This window comes from Mustela nivalis (assembly GCF_964662115.1).
Source record: "Mustela nivalis genome assembly, chromosome: 1".
NCBI lineage: Eukaryota > Metazoa > Chordata > Mammalia > Carnivora > Mustelidae > Mustela > Mustela nivalis.
In genome coordinates this window covers 207,967,907-207,990,803 of record NC_139020.1, presented here as the reverse complement: position 1 = coordinate 207,990,803, position 22,897 = coordinate 207,967,907, and the positions used below count along the sequence as shown (strand labels likewise).

Below are 22,897 nucleotides of genomic sequence, written 5' to 3'. Positions count from 1 at the left end.
TGCTTCCTGTGCCTGAGAATGACCACCCTCACACCCAGTTTCCTTTCCAGTGTTGGGGAGGGTGTGGGGACCCCAGATGCTGTTCAGAATGTGTAGGCTTAGGGGACAGTGTGAGGCCAGATTTAATAATAACAAGGTCAGGGGTCAGTCTGTCCAGATATGAGGATCCAGAGGGCCCTGGCACTCTAGTCTACTGCCCCAAAGGGGAAACTGAGGCACAGGGAGGGAGGGTCGAGGTCCAGGGTCACGCTCGCACCCTGCCCTCCTCCTCCCCTCTGCGCCCCCACCGCCTAGTTCTCCCTCAACCTGCATCCTTCATTCCCTCCCAAATTTGTGCTAACACTCTTCGGCCCCACCGAGAGCAACAGAGGCCCCGCCCCGGATCATGCTAATGAGACGCCGCGAGTCCCCGCCCGACTGGGTTATGCAAATGAAGCGCCAGGAGGCCCCGCCCCTCGCCCCTTCGCTGAGTCTGCGCGGCGCTGCCGGGCCGACGGCGTCTCCCATCTCCGTGTCCGCCCGCTGGGCCTGCCGTCCGTCAGTTCGTCCTGTCGCCCGGGTGACGTCTAAGCGGAGCGGGGGCTCAGACCGTGACAGCCTCGACCCGGTGAGGGAGAGGGGCTTGGGCCGCTCCCGGCATCCCCTCTCGCGGGCTACCGACCCTCGGTCTGTATGGTTCGGCCAGGGTTCGGCTCCTGCGGGTCGGGTCCCTTGTGGGTCCGGCGCAGGGAGGGGGAAGGGAGGCAGTGAGCTGGGGCTTGAGAACCGGCCTCGGGGAGGGGAGCGTGGAGATGGGGACCCCGGGCCGGTGAAGCCAAGCGGCAGGTGGTGAGGGTGACTGTGATTGTGTGCTTGTCATTTTGTGTCAGTGTGTGGTTGTGTAACTGTGATTGTGTGGCTCTGGGGATGCCTGTGTGGTGGATGGTCTGTGTGGTGGATGTGTGACTCTCCTGTGGCTGTGATTGTGTGGCTGTCATCACGGGTGTCACTCTGAGGGTGTGTGTGGCTGTGTTGTTGTGACTGTTGTGGGGCTGTCTCGGTGTCTGTACAGTTGTGTGCATATGACTGCCATTGTGTGTTCCTTCTGATGGTGTGTGGGGGCCCATTTCTATGTCTCAGTGTGTGGCTGTGATCATGCGCCTTTCTTGTGTGGCTCGGTGTGCAAATCCGTGTCGCGGTCCACGTATGTGCCCTTGTGGTGGCCATGTGGCTGAGCTCGTGGATGACATCGTCTCTCCTGTGAGTGTCAGTGTGGCTGAGACACTGTGAATGTGTGTGGCTGTCGCCGAGTGCCTGGTTGTTGGGGGTGTGACACCGTGACCGGTTTATGACCCCCATTGTGTGTGGTGACTCTTTTTGATGTAACTCTCCCATGTGTTGGCAGCTCTGAGGCTCTGTCCCTGGTGACAGGGGGGTGAGTGCTGGTGTGGGGCTGTATGCGGGGCTGTGAAGTGTTTGAAGGACCTCCCCTTGTGTCCCTGTGACTGTGTTTGTGTGGGGGATTGTTTGATCTGTGTGGGTGTCTGTGACAGGCCGTGTGCACACTGTGCCATGTGTGTGAGTGTACAGTTGTGTGTTGTGGGTGTTGGGCACCTGTCTGAATGAGCAGGCCTGTCTTGTTCACCACCAGCAAAGTGCCTGTAACCCAGCAGGCACTGGCTCCTTGTTGGTAGGATGGACAAATTCTGTACTCTTTGTGTGTGTGTGTGTGTGTGTGTGTGTGTGTGTGTATGTGTGTGTGGTGGTAGTGGTTGGGATGGAAGCCGTGGCTGAGTTGTATACTCTAGGGATGCCGGTATGTGTGATTGTGTCTCTGGAAGGGTGAGGGGCCGTGGCCACGTGGGCGTCTGAGATCTCTGGTGACCCTCGCCCCGCATGTCACACTGCAGAGCAAGCTGCGTGGATGGGGCACTGGACCCAGAGTGCCTACCCTCACCTTCCTGGGCCTCAGTTTCCACATCTGTGCAATGGGGTTGACCATCCCTGCCCTGCTGGCCGCCAGGAGCGGCTGTGAGTCTGTGGGTGTGGCGGAGGCCTGTGGGAAGCCATAGGGCCCTTTCACAGGTGAGGTCAGCCTGGGAGAATGGGTCGAGCAGGTGTGGCTCTGTTGGCCCCTCAGTGCTGGGGGCTGAGGTTCGATTGGGGGAAGAGGAGGCTTGTGGGGAGAAGATAGCCCCTTTGTGAGACAGCAAGGCTGACAGTCTGGGAGGAGGAGAAGAAGGGGAGGCATCTGGGATCAGAGGGCCTGGCCATCAGCACGAAACAGTCAAGGCGCAGCCCATGGGGACAGGAAAGAGAGGCCCTTGTGGGCCATGGGGAAAGGGGCTCAGAGGAGGAATTTGGTGGGGCTGGGGGACACAGAGCATGGGGTCCCTTATAAAGTATTTGAGGAAAGAGGATGGGGTCTCCTAAAAACCCATGGGGGTGAGAACCCTTCTAAGTGGGCCCTTCTCTGTGGGAGAGGGGTTCCGTTTAGCTGGCGAAGTCTTTTCCAAGGGCTGAGGGGAGGTGACCTGTGTGGTAAGAAGGAGAGACCCTCCTAAAAGGCATGAGGTCTGAATCTCCTATGTGGGCTGTTGGGGGAGAAAGCCACTGTAGAGCCTCTGGGATCCGGGCTGGGGATGGGCTGAGCTGCTTGTGTGGGGAGGCCTCCAAAGGGCAGGATCCTAGACATTCAGAGTCATGGCCAGAAGGTACAGTGGGTGGAACCAGGGCTCCTTTGTAGTAGTTCTGGGGTGGCGGTGGGGGTGGGGGTCATGGTGTGGCCAGAGGACTCTACTCAGGCAGGTGACCGGAGCCTCCCCCAGGCCCCGCCCTGGCGGTCCCATTCCCTACCCACGTCCACAGGCCCAGCCTTCACCATGGCAGGAGGGAGACCTCAATCGAAGAGGAGTTTCTCCATCATTCCCTGCTTTGTCTTCGTGGAGGTGAGAAACCCAGTAACTCTCTCCCTGCCCCTGCTCCGCCCATCTGCACCCCAGATTTGCTCCCAGACCCTTAGCGGGGAGGAGGCGCGTTCTGAAGGGACACTCCCAGGGTTCCAAGCCCGCTCTGTCCACCCTTAGCGCAGAACTCTGGGTACCTCCCATCCTCTCTTGAGTTCAGCTTCCTTGGCTGTCAAAAAGGCGTCATCAGAGTCCCTTTCTCCTAGGGCAGTTATGAAGGTAAGATGTATTAATTCACGGAAGGGGTTTAGTATCATGTCCTGCCCCCAGTGAGGATTGTACTTCTGGGAGCTGCCAGCACTTCTGCCAGTAGTAGTATCTTTTCCTCGGTTGGTCACCATGGCCCCAGCCTGGACCTGACCTTGTCTCTTCTCTCTCTGTCCCCCTGCCATGACTGGGTGGCAGTCAGTGCTTCTGGGCATCGTGGTCCTGCTTGCTTACCGCCTGGAGTTCACGGACACCTTCCCCGTACACACCCAAGGGTTCTTCTGCTATGACAGTACCTATGCCAAGCCTTATCCGGGGCCTGAGGCTGCGAGCCGAGTACCTCCTGCACTCATCTATGCCCTGGTCACTGCTGGGCCCACCCTCACGGTGAGACTGGGGATAACCTTGGTCAGACCCAGATGGCAGGAGGGCCAGGTGGAGGTGGGTGGAGGGTTGGCTTTGAAGGCCAGGAAGACCCCGCCTTGATCTTGCCCACAGATCCTGCTGGGGGAGCTGGCGCGTGCCTTTTTCCCCGCGCCACCCTCAGCCATCCCCATCATCGGGGAGAGCACCATCGTGTCGGGGGCCTGCTGCCGCTTCAGCCCCCCACTGCGGAGGCTGGTCCGCTTCCTGGGTGAGTGATGCAGCCAGGGGGTCAGCTATGCAAACGAGGTACGGGCGAGGTTCAGCCATAATAAGAATTTTATGGGGAAGAGGGCTTAGAACTGCCCTGGTGATGACCTCGAGAGGCAAAGAGGGATGTGGGTAAGGCCAGGCACAGTGGAGGGTCTAGGCACAGTGGTAGGCCTAAGCCAACCGTGGTGGCAAATTCAGGGCCCCAGATTGCTACAAGGAGAGTATCAAGGCAGAAAATGGGGACATGGGCCCAGGCCAAAGACCAGCCCAAACTCTATCCCACCCCAAGCAGGAGAATGAGAGCCTGGTGGTGGTGGCGGGGGGGGTCCCCCAGCCACAATGAGTGGCCATGGTGTAGGAGAAGGGCAGAGCTCATCCAAAATGGTGGTCCCTATGACAGAAGACTGGAGCTCTAGCTCTGGTTGATTGTTGACCCAGGGAAAAAGTGATCAACTCAATAACAGTGAGCCCAAGGCAGGTGTATAAAGAGGCCCAGAAATACCACCAGGATGGTCTTTGGAGATTTCAGGCAGGAGCCCAGTCCTGATGTTATGCTGCTGAGGGGTCCTAGCCCAACTACACTGGAGTTCCAGGGAAGGACCCACTCCTGAGATGGTAGTAATCTAAGGGGGACAGAAGCAAGAGGCTCAGGGTGCCATCACGTTCGTCCCAAGGGGGGAGGACCTTGGCCCAGGGATAATGGGATATGGCTTTAGGGGGATTCGCTGCTGTGCTTTAATGATGGTCACAGGAACAAGGTGCCCGGATGAACTACAGGGGCTAACAGGAGGAGGGCCCTGGGGTATCAGGGGCCCAGCATGAACTCTCTCTCCCACTTCACCCCCAGGGGTCTACTCCTTCGGCCTCTTCACCACGACCATCTTCGCCAACGCGGGGCAGGTGGTGACCGGCAACCCTACACCGCACTTCCTGTCGGTGTGCCGCCCCAACTACACGGCCCTGGGCTGCCTACCGCCCTCGCCCGACAGGCCAGGGCCTGACCGCTTTGTCACCGACCAGGGTGCCTGTGCCGGCAGCCCCAGCCTGGTGGCCGCTGCGCGCCGTGCCTTCCCCTGCAAGGATGCCGCCCTTTGCGCCTACGCAGTCACCTACACAGCGGTGAGCCCCAGAATAGGGGCACAAAAGTGGGAGGGGGGCGGCCAATGGGCAGGAGGACACTCTGGACTGGAAACTCTGATTCCTTCCCAGGATAAAGTCACACTCCAGAGCTGTGACACTGCCCTGAGGGTGGTCCCACTCTGGGGCAGGAAGGTCCACGCAGACTACCTCTTTTGAGTCTGGCCACGCCCCCTGGTCCAGGAATGCCACACCCAAGGGAGGTTGTTGGCTCCGCCCCATGGGACCAAAACACTGTTCCTGGAGCCCTGTACTCCATTCCCTGGAGCCTAGCCATACCCCTGATGCTACAGGTCCCTAAATTTTGGCTGGGAGACTGGGCAGTTGGGCTTTCAATTCGGTCCCCTGGAGCTTGGGAGGGAGGACCCTCCCCCAACCTCCCCATCCCGCTTTGTCCTTGCCCTTTCTAGATCTGGCCACTCCCCGACTTGACTGACTGGTACTTCCTCTGTCCCCAGCCTTTCCTTGGTTCGCACCTCCTGTTGCTTTGCCTCCTTTTTCTGGCGTCCAGGACTAATTAGTTTCTTCTTGTCAGTGGATCCCTGGGGCTTGGGGGTTCCACCTCCTGGAGTTCCTGGACCTGCCCCCCTGGGCCTTGACTCCACGCTCCGGTTCTGAAGCGGTGGGCTGACCTAGCAAGCATCTTTCTCCATCTGTGACTGGTCCTGGGGAGTCCTGGGCCCCCGACTCTGTCCACTCCTTTGGTGTCCAGACCACACCCCTATCCCTGAAAGGGCCCGCTGGGAGTTCACGTCTCCATCCACGAACTCCAGTCCCCCTGGCTCCGTAGCTCCTGGCCACACCCTCCAGCCCCAGTGCCATTCCCAGGGATTCTGGCCACGCCCTCTAGCCCGGAAGGCGGTAGCCACCTGCCATGCGTCCCCCTGATTGGTCTGGCTCCCACAGATGTACGTGACTCTCGTGTTCCGCGTGAAGGGCTCCCGCCTGGTCAAACCCTCGCTCTGCCTGGCCCTGCTGTGTCCCGCCTTCCTGGTGGGCGTGGTCCGCGTGGCGGAGTACCGCAACCACTGGTCGGATGTGCTGGCCGGCTTCCTGACAGGCGCTGCCATCGCAACATTTCTGGTGAGCCACCTTGCCATCCCATTCATACCAGTATGGGAGACCCTCTGTGAGCTCTCTGACCCGAGAAGCTGGACCTCACGATAGTGAAGGGTGTGGACTCTCTGTGACCTTGGGCGAGTGCCTTTACATTACCCTGCCTGGATGTTTTCATCTGTGAAATGGGATGACAGGACCAGGGTATGTAGAGTGAGGTCCTTGCTTTGAGTGCAGAATTTGAAGGCCCACTGAAACACTGAGTAATCAAGATAAATAATGTTTTAATGACATACATTTTAAAAACCAAAAGTAGGGACGCCTGGGTGGCTCAGTCGGCTAAGTCACTGCCTGCAGCGCAGGCCATGATCCCAGGGTCTTGGGATCGAGTCCCACATCCGGCTCCTTGTTCAGCGGAGAGCCTGCTTCTCTCTTTGCCTCTGCCTACCACTCTCCCTGCTTGTGTGCATGTGCTCTCTCTCTCTCTCTGACAAATAAATAAATAAAATAAAATCTTAAAACAAAATGAAACAAAAACCGAAATTAATGCAATAACACATGATGTCCAAAATATCAAAAACTTAAAAGACAGCACCAGATCCTGCCTTTGCACCACTTGGCCTTACTTGCCTCACCCTGTCATGGCCTGTGGAATAGATAATAATAGTACCTACCTCTTAGTAAGGTGGAAAGAACAGTGCTTGGCACATAAATGTATTGGAAAATGTTAACTGAAAACCTGAGCCTCAGTTTCATTATCTGAAAAATGGGGATGATATTTATGCCACTCCTACATTATTGGCTTCAGGCCTCAACATGCCCCTCTCACTCTGTCCCAGGTCACATGTGTCGTACACAACTTCCAGAGCCGGCGGCCCTCTGGCCGAAGGCTCTCCCCCTGGGAGGACCTGGGCCAAGCCCCCACCATGGACAGCCCCCTCGAAAAGTTAAGTGTGGCCCAGGTAAGGGGGGCCGGGGTCTGATCCCGGCTGGAGAGGGTGGTAGATGGAAGGGGACCGAGGAGGCAGGAAGTCAGGCAAGAGGTGGGGGTCTCCAGGCCTTGGGGAGGTAGAGGGATTGCTCGTCTTTGTGGACCTTGGTCCTGGGGGACAGTCACACAAAATAGAAGGGTGTGTTTTGATTAATCCGGAAAACTCTAGGTCTTTTCCACCAGCTCTCTGCCTGATGAGCCCCTCATGGCTGTGGCCAGTGGGGCCCAGGGGGCCACTAGCCCCTTCCCTCTGCCTCTTTGTCTCAGGAACCCGAAGCCTGCAGGCCGCATTCGACACCGGCACGGCTCACCCCATCCAGTGAGTGTCGAGGGAGTGGGGGGATAACCGGGGGGACTTCCAGGTCGCAGTCACTGCCACAGAGGTCTCGCCTATGCTCTCGTGGCCCCCTCCCAAGCTTTCTGATCCCCTGACCTCTGACCCTGACCCCCAGAGTCGCAGAACTGTGCCCGCCGTGGCCACCTGATCCCCAGCTGCGTGTCCTCCAGGGCTCCAGCCATGTGTTCGTCGCCCCGTGTGCCCCGCCCTCGATTGAGGTCTGAGCCGACGCCCCTGCCCCTGCCCCTGCCCCTGCCAGCACCAACCCCCAGCCAGGGTCCCTCACCCTCCTCCCCCGGGCCTGGGGGGCCGGGTGGGGGTGGCGGACGTGGTCGGAAGTTGCTGCTGCCCACACCCCTGCTTCGGGACCTGTACACCCTTAGCGGACTCTATCCCTCCCCCTTCCACCGGGACAACTTCAGCCCTTACCTGTTTGCCAGCCGTGACCACCTGTTGTGAGGCCCCCGATGCCCTCCCAGAATCTGCCAGGCCCCCTTTCCTTCCCCGCCACACGTGTGGGTGCGTGTGCCATGTGAGTGCCAAAGCCCTCTGTGCACAAACCAGCCCGGCCTAGGCATTAGAGGCTGGCTGGAAGGACATTTGGGGGGTCCCCTGCCTCTCTTGCCCTCTGGGACACCCAAGTGGGCATTACTGGGAGGTGGGCCCTTGCCCCTAGGATTACTCTTTTAAGGGCCAAAACCTGACCCCATTGGCCATTGCTCAGCCAATGGGAGCCCCCGGTTCTAAAATTTCTACTTAAAAGTAGTTTACTCCAGCCAGTGGGAGCCTCCCCTCATGTCTTAGAATCCTCAGGCAAGAGGGTAACTCCAGTTAGTGTTCAGCGTCTGAACAACCAATAGGAGTCCTTGGTTTTCAGAATTTCTAGGATGGGTGGGTATGATTCCAGTCAATGGGGGACCGCCAATGTCTAAGGACAAGCAAAGAAGAAGGAGATGGGGTCATCCTTTGTCATCGGGTCCTCTATCAGATTCAGAAGAGTCCAGCTGGAGCATGGGGGGCAGGCTCCCCCATGGCAGGGTCCTTGGGGCACCCCTTCCTCTCTTAGCCCCTCCCCATGTGCAAACTCTCACTCAGTCCCTCCTAACTCCCAACTTATACAGGGCTTGCCCCAGTTCAGAGGTTTTGGGGTTCAGGGTGCTGTCTCCCCTTGTCTGTGCCCAGATCACCCCAAACCCTTCTGTTATTAGGGCTATGGGAGGAGACTTTTTTTGCCTTGGAATCTGCCCTTGTTCTTTCCACTGCCCCCCATCCCGGGCCCCAGCCTCCTGCAGATGTGCCATCATGGGGGGTATGGGTGGAGCAGAGAGGGCTCCCCTGCCCCAGGCAGCCAAAGGCAGTGGGCAGAGGAGACACTGCCCCCCTTTCCTGCCCCCTCCTTATCTTTAATAAAGACCTGTTTGTAACAGAAGTTTGGCCACCTGCCTTCCTCCTCCCCCAGGTGTTGGGGCGTAGAAGAATTTAATCATTGGTATGTAGCCAAGGTGAGACTGGGAGTGTGTTTATTGTCACAGTGGATCTGAGAGTGATTATGGAAAAGCAGTGTGGGGTCACTGAGCCAGCGACTTTAAATCGTGGCTCAGCATTTCCTGGTTGCATGTTGCATGACCTCGGGAAAGTTAATTAACCTCTCTGTTCTATTGTTTCCTTATCTGTCGAATGCAGACAGCACCACAAGCTACATGTAAGGCACAAAAACACCTAGTGAGGGGCCTCACGTGACTGTCTCCTCCAGGCACCTAGCCTGTTTCTGACTATGGCCTGGGTGCTGAGGACACAGGGAATAGGGTGAAGGCACTAAGAGCCCACATGCTAACCCCCTAGCTGCATGGATGGGAGCAAGGGTTCTACTTGTGACATCGTGCTGAGACACAACCCAGTGGAAACCAGGAGGCATGAAGGCACAGACCTCCTCACAACTCCATCATGGCTCTGAAGGGCTTCCAACTGGCCACTCGGGGCATGGAGTCATTCAGGAACAGGAAAAGTGTTCTCTGATTCCCTCCCCTCCATTCTATTCATTCATTCATTCAGCAAACACTATGGATCACCTACTGTGTGCCAGGTGCTGCGTTGTAGGCACAGGGGCTGTAGCAATGAACAGAACGGACACAAATTTCCGCATCAGAGGGTCAACACTCTAATACATGAGACAGACAACAAGATAAATAAACTAGATACAGAGTCACAATACCAAATCCCAAAAAGGTCTGAAAAGCAAAATGGTTTCATAACCCATTTGTGGCAAAATCTGGCCTTTACGGATAGAAGGTTATTATAGCTTTTATTTATTGAAACTGATGTGAGTATTCTTATGTTTCATTCCAGATAAAGGAAAGTGTTTGATTTTGAGATGTTATCCCAGGCCCCACTAGGGATGCAATACAGAGTATTATACCATAGTACCTTTTTTAAAAATCTGAAAAATTCTGAATTCCAAGCTTTTGGACCAGGGATTCAGGTCAAGGTTTGGGATCTCTGACATATTAAATATTGATAAGTGATAGGAGAAAATTCAAGCTAGAGAAGACAATGGGACAACTTCGGGATGGGGGCACAGTTTGCAATTTAAAGAGGCATGAAGGAGGGAAGAAAGAGCCATGTAAATATGGCGGGGGAAGGAAAGTTTGAGGCAGAGGGAACAGCAAGCACAAAATCCCTGAGGTGGGAACGAGCCCTCCGTGTTCAGAGAACACTGAAGACGCCTATGCAGCTCAGCTGAGCTAGGGAAGAGACAGGTAGAGGGAGAGGAGATGGGGTAGGTGTTAGGGCTGATTTTGGGGCATGGGAAAGGAGGTGGGAGCATGAGAGGGCTTAAGGCAGAGGAGGATAGAATCACGGAGCCCCCTTCTTCACAAGACAGATCTCCTACTTTCAGGCATCGTACCCCTGAGGGCCATGTTTCCTCCTGTCCCACAGCTACCTCCCCGCAGGCAGGAAAGAAGCAAAACTTCAGCACAGCGGACAGCACTCCATCCAACCCCAGCTAGCGCTGTCCGCGGTCCTGAAATCAAGTGCTGGCCAAGAAAGGGTCAAGTGGGGACTGCCAGACACAAAGAAGCGTTCAGGTCTGCTAGAGAAGGTGGAGACAGCTGGCCTTGCCTTGTCCACACCCCCATCCCAGGTTCGATAATTTTAGGTAGAAAATCCAGACTAAGTTAGATGTACTTATTCAAAAACACTTCTCGACATGCCCCTGCAGGTTCCACGGAATCTCTAACTTAATGCAACCAAAACTGAGTTCTGGTTTAAAATGTAAGTCAGGGGGGCACCTGCGTGGCTCATTGGGTTGAAGTCTCTGCCTTCGGCTCGGGTCATGATCCCAGGGTCCTAGGATGGAGTCCCACATCGGGCTCTCTGCTCAGCGGGGGGCCTGCTTCCTCCTCTCTCTCTGCCTGCCTCTCTGCCTGCTTGTGTTCTCTCTCTGTCAAATACATAAATAAAATCTTTAAAAAAAATAAAAGGCTTCAGGGCCTTTGCACTTAGAGGGGCTACCACTTGAAATGTTCTTCCCCCTCACATCGACATGGTTTGCTCCCTCAGCTCCTTCAAGCTTTTTCTCAAATGTCATCTTCTCAGTGAGGCCTGCCCCTACCACTCTATTCCAAATTGCAAAAACCAAACAACTGATCCTTCCAGCTCTTTTTTACCCTGTGCAAAATTTGTTTTGCATACACTTGTCATCCACTCACAGACTATTTAAACTCCTCATTATGCTTAGTGGCCATTAGCTTCTCCCTCACTAGGATGTCAGCTCCACAAGGACAGAGACTTAGTTGTATTCTTTAAAAAAAAAAAAAAGATTTTTATTTATTTATTTGAGAGAAAGAGCATGAGTGGGGGGAAGGGGCAGAGAGAGAGGGAGAAGCAGACTCCCTGCTGAGTAGGAAACCTGATGCAGGGCTTGATCTCAAGACCCCAAGATCACAACCTAAGCCAAAGGCAGATGCTCAAAAGACTGAGCCACCCAAGCTCTCTTAGTTGTCTCTTAGGCCCTCTTAGTTGTCTTTTCACTCCTGAAGCCCTGATGCCTAGAACAGTGCCTGGCACACAGTAGGTGCTCAATAAAATTTTATTAAATGAATGAATGAGTCACTTGATGCTGAAAAACGAGGGAGAAACAGACTGATTCTGAGCTGTTTACTCTCCTGTCCCCTCACACTTTGGTCCTCCATTCTCCTGGGAGCTTCTCTACAGCAAGGGTCCTTCCATCAGGACATGAAGACAGGCATCTGAGAAGGGACAGGAGGAAGTGCTATGTGTACAAGAAATATGCCAAACATCTGCATCTCTGCCAACTTACTCAGTCTACATTTATGAGTACCTGTCGTGTGCTGGGTGCTGTTCTAGGAGCTGGTGGGGGGGGGGAGCGGCTCGCAATGAGCAAAAGAAATTCCCTGGTGGAGCTGGCGTTCTAGTGATGAGAGAGGCAATAAGGACATAATATTGTGTAATATATATAATATAATAATGTGTGTAGAGAGCGCTGCGGGCACATTAGCTGAAAGGAAACGTATCTATGTGCGTGTGCGCGCGTGTGTGTGTAATAGCAATGGTATGGCTGTATCAGAGTGTGTTTTAATGTGTGTGCAAGGGAAAGGGTGTGGGGACGTAAATGAGGGAGAAAGTGTGCATGGGATGCTTTGTGTCAAGGTAGGATAGGGCTGTGAACATGTGGGTTCTGGAAGTAGAATATATGCAGAGATGCCATGGTGTGTGTGTGTGTGCGCGCGCGCGCGCACGTGTGCGTGTGTGGAGAGGGTTGTGGAGGCGCCTGGCTGTGTGGGTGGGTGTATTGGGGGATGCTGTGGATCTGTTTTCTGGCCCCAGAGAGAGAAAGACCAGGAAATATCAGTTCCGCCCCGCCCCCCCTGGGTCTCCTGGCAACAGCACCACTTTGAAGTTACCAGGAGACAGAGTTGCCAGGGCAACAGGGGTGAGTGGCAGCTCTGGGGCGAAGTCTGGGTGAGGAGACCCAGCCAGCCAGCCATCACTTAATCACTCACCTTGTTCCTCCTCCTTTCCTAGTTTCTCATCAGTCCTACCTTCCTTTCTTCATTCATTCGTTTAACAAGCATATATTAAGAATGTACAATGATCTAGTTACTGTTCCGGGAGCTGGAGGCACCTAAGTGAACAAGACAAACAAGCTCTCTGCTTTGGCTGTCCCTTAGTCTTCCACCCTCTATGTGTGTCTTTGTCTCTTCTGGCACCTTTGGTCTATGGTCATGCCTGTCCCCCTCACTCCAAGTAAAACCCCGGGAGTCCCAGGCCAAAGAGGAAGCCAGCTGAGACTCCTCTTCTCACAGACCCTCAGAGGTTGCCCACGAATGTTTCTGAGCCTGCAGCCTCCAACACAAGCTGTGCCAATACTAAGGTGCAGAGAAAGAAACAAGCTTCTCCATCACTCACTTTCTTAGTTGTCATTGGGTGACATCAGCAGAAACACACACAGACACACTCATCGCAGTATTTCTCTGAGCTATCATGAGCTCCATTTTACAGGTGAGCAGACTGAAGCTAGGAGACTTTAAGTAATGTGTCAGTGATTAGGGCCTGTATTCTTCAACTCTTGACCCTTATATTTGTCTGATTAGCTGATTAGCTCACAATAATAATATTCGTGCTGCTTCCTCAGCCGACTTGGGCAAAGGGCCTTTTCTCCCAGAAACGCCTCCATTCCTGCTCCCTCAAACTAAGTTACTTGCCCCTTCATCGGGGGAGGAGCTAGTAAAGGCCAATCTAACTTTGACGGCAGGCCCACGAACCAATGGAGAAGCTAAATTCATTACAACCAATGAGACCTCGGTTTGGGCGGGATTAGTGGGCAGAAACGGGCTGCTGATTGGACGGAAGTATTTTGCGAATGGCGGAGGCGCTGAGGCGGGTGCTAAACCTGGGAAGCTCGGCAGAGTCGGAGTCGGAGTATACAGCAGAGGCTGGGTCGCCTTTGCTGCTGCTCGGCGGTCCAGGGTCTGGAAAGACGGCGCTGCTATTCGCGGCGGCCCTGGAAGCGGCAGGAGAGGGCCGAGGCCCCGTCCTCTTCCTGACCCGGAGGCCTCTTCAAAGCCTGCCCCGCGGGAGAAGAGCGGCGCTCGACCCCCTGCGGCTACAGGTAGCGGAGGGGTGGAACCAAAGGCGGATAGTTAGTACCCGAGCGGATTGAGGGTTGAATGACAGGTAGACAGACCAATGGAGGGGACGAAGGAAGAGCGAGCCGGAGCGGCCATTGTGGGGCGGAGTCATGAGATAACGGGGGAGTGGGGAGGATGGGGGCGGGACCACAGGTGCAATCTTTGTTAAGATTGGGAAACTGTCCCGTGAGGGGACGGAGTTAGCGAAGGGAGACGCTTGCGTCTGAAAGCAGAAGGTAAGAGGTGGGGCTAAACCAGTGTCTTTTTTGGACGCGGGGTTTTCTTTCGGGGCCAATCTGGAGGTTCCACTACGAACCTACCAGCGGGTTTTCCGTGGAAAGATTGCCTTAGTGACCTGGCCAAAAACCTTACCAGTTCTCCGCTAATAGGGGTAATGGTAAATGCAGGTTAAAAAAAGGGGGTGGGGGACGCCTGGGTGGCTCAGTTGGTTAAGCAGCTGCCTTCGGCTCAGGTCATGATCCCAGCTTCCTGGGATTGAGTCCCACATCGGGCTCCTTGCTCAGCAGGGAGCCTGCTTCTCCCTCTGCCTCTGCCTGCCTCTCTGTCTGCCTGTGCTCGCTTTCTCCCTCTCTCTCTGATAAATAAATAAAATCTTAAAAAAAAGGGGGGGGGTGCCTGGCTGGCTCAGTTGGTAGGGCATGAGACTTTTGATCCCAGGTTTTTAAGTTCCATGCTCACCCACCTTTGGTGTAGAGATTACTTAAAAATAAAATCTTTTTATATAAAAAAGGGGGGGAGGAGGTGGGGGTGGGTACGAATAGAAAAGTATTCGACCAGTCGAAGCTGCTTCACTCTAGAAACAGGTATCTGGGACCTGAGAGCTTAGCGCAGGAAAGTATACAGGGCAGTAGGGCAGCTATAGCTGGGAGCCTGGCTTTCTGGGCTGAATATGGTCTTTTCCTTTGTTTCCTCCCTTTAGAAGATCCGCTTCCAGTACCCACCGTCAACCCATGAACTCCTTCAGCTTCTGTGCTCTGCCCATGAGGCCCGGGGCCCAGCCCCCTCCCTCCTGCTGCTGGATGGCCTGGAGGAGTACCTAGTGGAAGACTTGGGGCCCCAGGAAGCGGCGTACTTGGCTGCCCTGCTTCTAGACACAGCTGCCCACTTCAGCCACCGGATTGGGGCTGGCCAGGGCTGTGGGCTCATTGTGGCCCTCCAGATCCAGGAAGAGGGAGACAGTGAGGAAGCCCTGCAGCTGTCGCTGGTCCAGCGGTATTTCCCTGCCCAGTGCTGGCTGCATGTGGATGCATCAGGGCCAGGACAGCGCTGCCTCCGAGCCTGCCTGGATCCAGGCGGGCAGGGTCCCAGAGCAGAGTGGTGGTTGGCTTTCCGACCAGATGGAGAGATGACAGTCACCCCATGGCCTGCCCAGGCCGGTAAGCCCAGCTCAGACAAAGGTTCAAGTTCTGAAGGCCAGCCTTGAGTTTTGGAATGTGCCCAACCTCTCTATGCCTCGGTTTCCCATGGCGGGAATACTTAACTTCAGGGACATGTGCAGATTCAAAGACCTAAAGAATGTAAAGTGCCTTTTCTCTTTTGATAAATAGCATTATCATGTACTTATTTTGCCCAGTCAGCATATTGTTTTGCTTTTTGAATTTTATAAAAAGTTTCATGATAAATGTAATATTCTGAGACTTTCTTCTTCTCCCACTCAGCATTGTTATTAAAATCAGGCCATGGGCACCTGGGAAGCTCAGTGGGTTAATGAAATCTTTTTTTTTTTTTTTAAGACATTATTTATTTATTTGACAGACAGAGATCACAAGTAGGCAGAGAGGCAGGCAGGGGGTTGGGGGAAGCAGGCTCCCTGATGAGCAGAGAACCCAGTGCGGGGCTCAATCCCAGGACCCTGGGATCATAACCTGAGCCAAAGGCAGAGGCTTTAACCCACTGAGCCATCCAGGTGCCCCGAGTTAATGAAGTCTTGACTTCAGCTCAGGTCATGATCTCCAGGTCTTGGGATCAAGGCTCGGGTCAGGCTCCTGTGCTGAGGGGGGAGTCTGCTTGTCTGTCTCCCTCTGCCCACCCCCAACCCACACCCTGGATCATGCTCTTTCTCTCAAATAACTAAATAAAATCTTTAAAAAAAAAAAAACTAGGCCATATTTTTTAGTTCAGTCCTTTTTCTCTACTGCATATAATGTCCTGAGTGACTGTACCCCATTTTGTTTTGTCATATTGACTTATTTACTGCTTATGAACATTCTCTTTTTTTAAAATATTTTATTTATTTATTTGACAGAGAGAGATCATAAGTAGGCAGAGCAGCAGGCAGAGAGAGAGGGGGAAGCAGGCTCCCTGCCAAGCAGAGAGCCTGATGCGGGACTCAATCCCGGGACCCTGAGACCATGACCCAAGCCAAAGGCAGAGGCTTAACCCACTGAGCCACCCAGGCATCCCGCTTATGAACATTCTTGCACACATATACTGGCTCATATCCATGAGGGCTTTTAAGGTATATACTAGAAGTGGAATTGGTAGAGTAGGTCTGCATATGTTCATCTTTCCTTGGTTATGTCAAACTTCTAAAAAGTGGTTGAACAGAACTCCCAGTGAGCCACCTGATAACCTGGGTCCCATCAGAGTACTTTCTTAGAACAGGGCCTAATTCAAAATAAAACCTTACAAAATAGTGTCATTATTATTAGTGGCAGAGGCTAGCTAGAGGCTCATTCAACAACTTTCCGCTCCTTGGGAGTACAGCTAAGCTGTATTTTCCCCCAGCTGCGTGTGGGATCCTGTGATCCCACAGGGATCCTTGAGTGTTTCTGGCCAATGGAATTTATGAAGAAGAGATGATTACTACCTCTTAGCCTACTCCCTAAAATGACCCACCAAATCTTCTGCTCTTTGTTCTGCTTGTTGGTTGGCAAGACACAGAGGACCCATCTAAAGATCTCAGTGTGGCCCTGGGGGGATGGTGAAGCCAGAGACCAGAAGAGTCCGGGCTTCTCACTTGTCCCAGAGATGGCTGCCCATCTACAGGTTTGCATTGAAATAGGAGAGAGAAAGCATTTGATGTGTTAAGTCACTCATATTTAGGAGTTGTTTGTTATGGCAGCTAGTACAACATATACTGACTAATTCATGCTATTATGATTATTATTCAGGTTGCCAGATCCAAAATTTGAGTTGGAGCTCGAGGCCTTTTACTGCTGCCCCTATGGCCTGGGCCCAGGGAAAGATGGGGCTTACAGGATGTTTGTAGAAGTCATGATAGGAAAGAAAAAAAAAAAAAAAGACACACATACATGCATACACACACACACACAACTCTATACAATTTCAAAATACTGCAAGGATGGACTGAGCAAGGATGGACTGGGCAGAAACCCAAGGGTGGCCTCACCAACCCTGCTCAATAAGTCTTAGGCCTGGACTAGCACTTGAGGTCATCCTGGGTCTCCAAGCATCTGAGGGCTGGAGTCCTAGGAGCAGGCCACGTAGCTGGGAGGTGAAGGCTCCAGGGCTGGGGAGAGGCTGTTCTCATAAGGATTCGAGAAGGGGCCATTCGATGAGTCCCCCTGGGCTCCCTGGGAGCCCCCTGAGCTGTAGTCAGTTGAGATGCCAGAGTCGGACACCATGAGGTACAGGTACTTTATGTGGGGTGGGGTGGGGGGCAGCTCAGGGGGCAGTGCCCTTGGGCGCAAGAGCTGGGAGCTGGGATCCAGGATGGTATACTCAAAGCTGGTACCCAAGGCCCCCTCTGGCCCAGGCTTCAGGGACAAAGCAGATGAGTAGGAGGATGCTTCTGAGCCTTTATCCATGGCTACCATGTCCAAACCGCCATCAGGCCCTGGCAGATCCTCAGTGGGGGGGTTCCGGGGCAGCAACCACTTGTCCAGCACCAGGTAGGTGTCCTGGGTATGTTCACTGCCCACTGGCTCCAGCAGGGGTCCCTCATCCTCTGCCCCTGGCTCCACGGCCTGTGTTGCACCCCAGCAGCGTTCAGAGAGGACTTCCAGGGGAGCGGGTGGGTCCTCTGCAAAGGGTGTGCAGGGGCTCCACCAAAGGCAGCCCTCATTCTGGTACAGCCACAGCTGGGGAAACAGCGCCAGCCTGCTCAGAGACCTGTGGTTCAGCCCTGGGAGCAGGGAAACCCCAGGCCCCCAAGGGAACAACCCCACCACCTACCTGGAAGTTACCCTTGTGGGTGGTGAAGAGGCCCTCAAACTCACTCTCAGGGCTTGGGATGCCAGGCCAGATCTTCTGCTTCAAAGCTCTGATGAAGCCAAAAGGCCCAAGTACATGGGTATGTGTCACTGAATACCCACCGGCACCCCCCTTAGGACCAGCCACAGGTCACAGACAGTTCTAGCCTCTTGTGATCACAGTGGAGGTAGAGGAGTGCATAGGGGAGGAAGAACAGAGGCTTGAGCTTGCACTGCAAGCCCTACAGGTGGGTGACTAGAACAGGGTTTTGAAGGATGCATAGGAGTTCAATATGCACTGATGGTACTTCCCTTCTTACTTCTTTCCATAATATTCCCCCAGTGTACTTAGAATAAAATTCAAACTTCCTCCCCACAGCCCTGTAGATGGCCTAGCATGTTCTGACCCCTGTCACCTCCCTCACCTCCTCATTCACCACTCTTTTCTAATGCATTCTGCTCTAGCCACAGAGTGCTTCTTGGTAGCTGCTTCAATGTTCTAAGCTCATTCCCACCTTAGGGTCTCTGCACTTGCTGTTTCTTTTCAATTTTCATGTGGCTGCCTTCTAACCTTCAGGTTTCCATTCTGATGTCACTTTCCAGAAGCCTTTTCTGATCAACCTGTCATGTCCCCATGCCCCATTTGTTGTGATATCACTTATCACAATGCATAATCAAATATCTGTTGGTTCCCTTGTTCTCAACCATGAGATCCACAAGGTGGGGACATACTTGTTTTCCACTTTCTCCCCAGTGCCTAGCACCCAGTTGGCTCTCCTTAGGTATTTTCCAACCAAGTAAATAAACAAGGCCTTGAAAGACACCTAGGAGACCACCTGGCAGACAAGGCAGGAAGGGCATTCCAGGCAGAAGGAACAGCATAGGCTTGAGGGTGTGAAACCACCTGCTATGCTCTGGGAATTCCAAAAACCTCAGGATGTCTGGTCCTACCATAAAGAATCTAAGGAGCTTGACAACAGGGGCAGGAGGCACTCAGGGTGTTAAATCTTTCCATTAAGCCCATCCCGGGATTTTACAAAAGTTGACAAACTTGGGAAAAGGAAAAAGCAAAGGAATTCAAGAAGGAGCAGCCACTGAGGTCGAAGGAAAACTAAGTGAATGTTCCCAGGGAATTTTAACTAAGGGTCTGGGTCTGATCTGGCTCACACCCCAGCCCTGCCACTGACCCCTCACTGTGTCTCTCTGGGCAAATGTCTGCCCTCTCTGAGCCTAGCTTTCCACAGCAAAAGAATGGGGTGGAGAGGAGTCTGGGCTAGGTGCCTGAATGGGGCGCTCACCTGCGGTGGGAGAGCAGGGCGAGCACGGCCAGCAGCAGCAGGATGAGCACGAGGATGAGGGAGAGCGTCAGGATGAGGGGGTCCAAGTCTGGGGAGCACGAAGGAAGTCACGGTGGTGGGAATGCCCCATATTGCTCCCCGGTCCCTCCTACGCCCCCACCTGGGGCCTCACCACTAACTGTCAGCAGCGACGCAGGCTCGGACCAGGCGCTCCAGAAGCCACCAAAGCTCGGCTCGGCCATCCGCGCGCGTACCATGAAGGTGTAACGCGTTCCACCCCGAAGGTTGCTCAGCAAGCACTCAGTGCGACCATCTAGAATCTCCACCTGGGGGCGGGGCCTGGGTGAGAGGCGTGGCCAGTGGGGCGGGGCTAGCAGAGAAGCATGGGGGTGCGGCACTGAGCCAATCAGAGGAAGGAAGGACAGCTCCCCAGCGCAGCCCTGAGGGCGAAGGGCGAGGAAAGCAGGACGCTGCTTCCAGGAAGGCTTGGGGCCAAACAGGACGGGCCCCAGGGAGCAGAGAGCGGACTATTGAGGGGCAGGGCCAGAGCCTAGAGGGTCGGGACCTTGAAGGGGTCTAGTGTTTGGGACACTGGGGTAAGTGGCATTGGGTCCAGGTGCGCTGGTGGGGCATTGGGAAAGAAGACCTGTCACTGGGCGTGGAGGTGTCTCGAGCAAGAAGATGACGGGCGTCAGAGGCTGGGCCTGGAGGGGCGAGACCAGGGGGCGGGGCCGTGGGGACCATCTGGGCGGGAGGGAGGGAGGAGGCGGAGCTGTCCACCTTGGAGCCTTTGGGGCTGACGTTCGAGGAGGCCTCACCTTCTGTGCGCCCGCTGCGATGTTGCCAGAGGAAATGTTCACTTCGTAGCGGATGAGGCTGGCCACCGGGGCCCCAGGAGGCGGGAGCCAACGCAGTACCACGTGGCCGCCCTCGTCCGCCCGCCGCGCCAGCAGCCCCGTGGGGGGATCCAGGAGCACTGAGGAGACGGGTTGATCAGGTGGGCGGAGGGCGAGACTCCCTCACCCGACAAAATCCCCATTCCCTGCTAACTTACCCACTTCGTTGATGTGGATGATACGGCGATAGCGTGGAGCGCCCGAGGATACCGCTGTGACGCGCAGCTCTAAGGGCACGAAGCTCGACGTGTCGGCCGTAGGCAGCGAGCACCAAAAACGCACAGCGCCGTGAGCGGTGGGCGCCTGGTGCAGGCTGCATGGCTTCCATGGCTCACCCCTGTGCGCCAAGGGGCCAGAGAGGGAAGGGAGCAAGTTGGGGCTAGGGTGCGACAATTTGCCTGGACCGTGGGCGCATTTGGGGCACGACCACCAAAGGGCGTACAACCAGCCCCGCACGCGACGCCTTAGTCCCATCGGAGGGGTGCTGTCCCCGGAATTGCTCTGCAACAGAGATCGCGGGAGTGTTCCAACCCCAGCCACTAGGGGCGCGTGTCAGTCCCGACCCCGCGGGCTTCCCACCCACTGGGGAGGTGTCACCCGGCCCCGGACACTAGCAGACATCCCAAAGCGTGAACTCCGGGGCGCGCTCAGTCCTGCCCACCCGCCCCCTCCTCAGAGCGTGGGGGCGCTCCTCTTGCCCTGCTGCACTCACTCGAGCTGGTAAAAGAAACTGTAGTTGTTGGGGCCGACCCCGGCGCTTGGCGCTTCCTCCCAGAAACACACCAAGTCCTCCAACCGTTCGGTGAAGCACAGAAGCTCTTCGGGCTCGCGGGCAGCCAGCAGGGCCGCTGCGGGTGGGAACAAGGGGAGGGGGTCGGGGCAACCCAGTCTTTGGGTCTCCGCGTCCTCCCCCTCCCTCCTGCCGCCTGTGCGAACCGATAAGAAAAAAGCCCCGCCTCGCTCTCTACCCCAAGCGGGGCCCCTCGAAGGGTCCCCAGAGGTGGTGCCCCCCGAACTCCCAGGCACAGGTTGCTTGCCTTACTGTTCCCACACACATCCCCGCCCACCCCACAACGCGCTGGACAGCGCGCAGCCTGCGGGGCCTCCGCCTCCCGCTGCCGGCCCCGCCCCAGGCCAGGCGGGCCCCTGGGTGTGTGCGGAGGTGGAGGGCTCCCCTATCGGCCCCGGCAGGCTGCCGGGGACCAGATAACGCCAACCGTGACCCCCTCCCCCGCCCCTTCCCTCGACCCGCAGGCCCGGGGATCTGGCGCCCGCATACAAACCATGTTTACAGTCGCCAGCGGCCCGGCCCCTCTGCCTCGACCCGGGCTTTGTCCTCCCTCCCTCAGAGCAGGGTGGGCTAGGTCCCCTCTCCTCAGGGACTCTGGACGTCGAGGCCTAGACCCAGCACCACCCCTGCCCCATTACGATATATCATGTCCCAGGGCCTCCTGAAAAGATAAAATGGGAACTCTATGTCCCCTCCAGACCCAGTCTGGAGTCTTAGACCCCGGCATGGTACACCAACTCCTAGTCTAAGAGGCTCAAAGACCAGTTTGACCCCCAGGATCTAAACTGGAGGTTCAGAACCCAATATGATCCCCAGGAGCCCTGCTGGAAGTTCAGGCCTGAGCAATGCCCTCCAGGACCTAGGGCGGGGGTCCCACCCCGATCTACCCTTACCTTTACTTTCAAACTTGGGGTCCAGGGATTTGGGTGGGGAAGCCCAGGCGGCCCCAGCGAGCAATAAACAGAGAGAGCAGACACCGGGCCAGAGGTGGGCCGGAAGGTGATCCATGATGCAGTCCCTGGCGATGGGGGGCCCAGGGCCCCTGCCCCCTGCCCCCCTTCCGCCCCTGGCACAATCCACAGCTGGGTCAGCAGCTGCCTCCGCCGGACACAGCTGACCAGGCCCTTCCCGGCCAGGCGCCTCCAAGTGGCAGCTCCCCCGAGGGGGCGGGACCACACGCAGCCTGGGCTGAGATAAGCCGGAGGAGGCCGCCCTGCTGGTCCCGCGGGAGGCGGCAGGGGCCCTGGGGGGCCCCCCCGCGGCCACTTGGGGTTCAGGAACAGTGCCGGTTTCTGGGTTTCTGAGGCAGGCAGACTCTTATTCTGTGACCCTGGACAGGTGACTGATCTGAGCTTCAGCCTTCTCATCTGTAAAACCCGGCTTGGCACATAGCAAACATTCAAAAAATGTAAGATCCTGTTATTATCGTGCTAATCAACATCTCTTCCCAGGATGGGTAGGAATAAATAATCATAATAGTGACGGGCGGTTGAGTGCACGGTGTTAAGCAGCGTGGCCAAACATATGATCCTGTAATAAAATAACATATATTCTAGATCTGTGATGTTTTTTTGAAAAGTTTTTTTTTTTTTAAACTCTTGGGTTTTTTGTTTTTTGTTTTGTTTTTTGCTGTTGGGATCTTATTTTATTTATTTATTTTTTAAAGATTTAAAAAATTTATTTATTTATTTGACAGAGAGAGAACACAAGTAGGTAGAGAGGCAGGCAGAGAGAGAGGAAGGGAAGCAGGCCCCCTACTGAGCAGAGACCCTGATGTGGCACTCGATGCCAGGACCCTGAGATCATGACCTGAGCCAAAGGCAGCAGCTTAACCCACTGAGCCACCCAGGTGCCCTCTTATTTTATTTTTAAAGATTTTATTTATTTATTTGAGAGAGTGAGAGGGCATGAGAGGGGAGAAGTTCAGAGGAAAAAGCAGACTATCCAAGGAGCCTGGAGCTCAATGAGGGACTTGATTCTAGGACTCCAGGACCAAGACCTGAGCTGAAGGTAGTCGTCCAACCAACTAAGTCTGGGGATTTTTATTTTATAAGGAATGTGCTGTTCTTTTAATAATCTGGAAAGTAAGTATATTTACACATGGTGAAAGCTATTTGCTTGAGCTGAGCTTCTCAAACTAGGGTAAACATCACATCTGTGGTACCTGCCTGGAGCAGGGCTGGATATTGGTGCCTGCCCTCCCTAGACTAGCCAGTCAGAACACTGCATTTCCCGCAGCACCGTGATTGGCTGGGGGTGGGCATGTGACCTAAATGG

General features: G+C 55.0%; 3 protein-coding genes across 6 annotated transcripts; 2 read left to right on the top strand and 1 right to left on the bottom strand.

Annotated features, from left to right (window-relative positions):
- The first annotated feature begins 108 nt into the window (after positions 1-108).
- On the top strand, positions 109-8,738 carry PLPPR2 (phospholipid phosphatase related 2). 4 transcript variants are annotated; one of them, XM_082730983.1, is made up of 10 exons: positions 109-607; positions 1,890-2,064; positions 2,848-2,927; positions 3,351-3,539; positions 3,651-3,786; positions 4,636-4,907; positions 5,832-6,008; positions 6,821-6,943; positions 7,240-7,291; positions 7,425-8,738. In XM_082730983.1, exons 3-10 carry the CDS (start codon positions 2,862-2,864, stop codon positions 7,766-7,768), a joined length of 1,359 nt encoding a protein of 452 aa, XP_082587109.1. In that variant the 5' UTR covers positions 109-607; positions 1,890-2,064; positions 2,848-2,861; the 3' UTR covers positions 7,769-8,738. The 4 variants fall into 4 exon arrangements, with proteins under 4 accessions (XP_082587109.1, XP_082587110.1, XP_082587112.1 ...); XM_082730984.1 differs by having other exon boundaries at positions 2,808-2,927; XM_082730986.1 differs by having other exon boundaries at positions 6,821-6,927; positions 7,425-7,589.
- A 4,416-nt stretch (positions 8,739-13,154) lies between these two features.
- SWSAP1 (SWIM-type zinc finger 7 associated protein 1) lies at positions 13,155-15,109 on the top strand. Its single transcript, XM_082730920.1, has 2 exons — positions 13,155-13,442; positions 14,402-15,109. Exons 1-2 carry the CDS (start codon positions 13,194-13,196, stop codon positions 14,903-14,905), a joined length of 753 nt encoding a protein of 250 aa, XP_082587046.1. The 5' UTR covers positions 13,155-13,193; the 3' UTR covers positions 14,906-15,109.
- Positions 15,110-16,221: 1,112 nt separating this feature from the next.
- Positions 16,222-22,295, bottom strand: EPOR (erythropoietin receptor). Its single transcript, XM_082730814.1, has 8 exons — positions 21,514-22,295; positions 20,543-20,678; positions 19,989-20,167; positions 19,753-19,910; positions 19,107-19,260; positions 18,935-19,022; positions 17,620-17,707; positions 16,222-17,525 (listed from the first exon to the last, which is right to left on the bottom strand). Exons 1-8 carry the CDS (start codon positions 21,626-21,628, stop codon positions 16,914-16,916), a joined length of 1,530 nt encoding a protein of 509 aa, XP_082586940.1. The 5' UTR covers positions 21,629-22,295; the 3' UTR covers positions 16,222-16,913.
- Between the last annotated feature and the right edge of the window lie 602 nt (positions 22,296-22,897).

Coding starts and splice junctions, on each gene's coding strand:
- EPOR (XM_082730814.1), bottom strand. CDS start 21,628: ATGGATCACCTTCCGGCCCACCTCTGGCCCGGTGTCTGCTCTCTCTGT. Junction 19,911..19,988: donor CATCCACATCAACGAAGTGG/GTAAGTTAGCAG, acceptor CCGTCTCCTCAG/TGCTCCTGGATCCCCCCACG. Junction 17,526..17,619: donor CCCACAAGGGTAACTTCCAG/GTAGGTGGTGGG, acceptor CTGTTTCCCCAG/CTGTGGCTGTACCAGAATGA.
- PLPPR2 (XM_082730985.1), top strand. CDS start 2,862: ATGGCAGGAGGGAGACCTCAATCGAAGAGGAGTTTCTCCATCATTCCC. Junction 3,787..4,635: donor GAGGCTGGTCCGCTTCCTGG/GTGAGTGATGCA, acceptor CTTCACCCCCAG/GGGTCTACTCCTTCGGCCTC. Junction 6,009..6,820: donor CTGCCATCGCAACATTTCTG/GTGAGCCACCTT, acceptor ACTCTGTCCCAG/GTCACATGTGTCGTACACAA.
- SWSAP1 (XM_082730920.1), top strand. CDS start 13,194: ATGGCGGAGGCGCTGAGGCGGGTGCTAAACCTGGGAAGCTCGGCAGAG. Junction 13,443..14,401: donor TCGACCCCCTGCGGCTACAG/GTAGCGGAGGGG, acceptor TCCTCCCTTTAG/AAGATCCGCTTCCAGTACCC.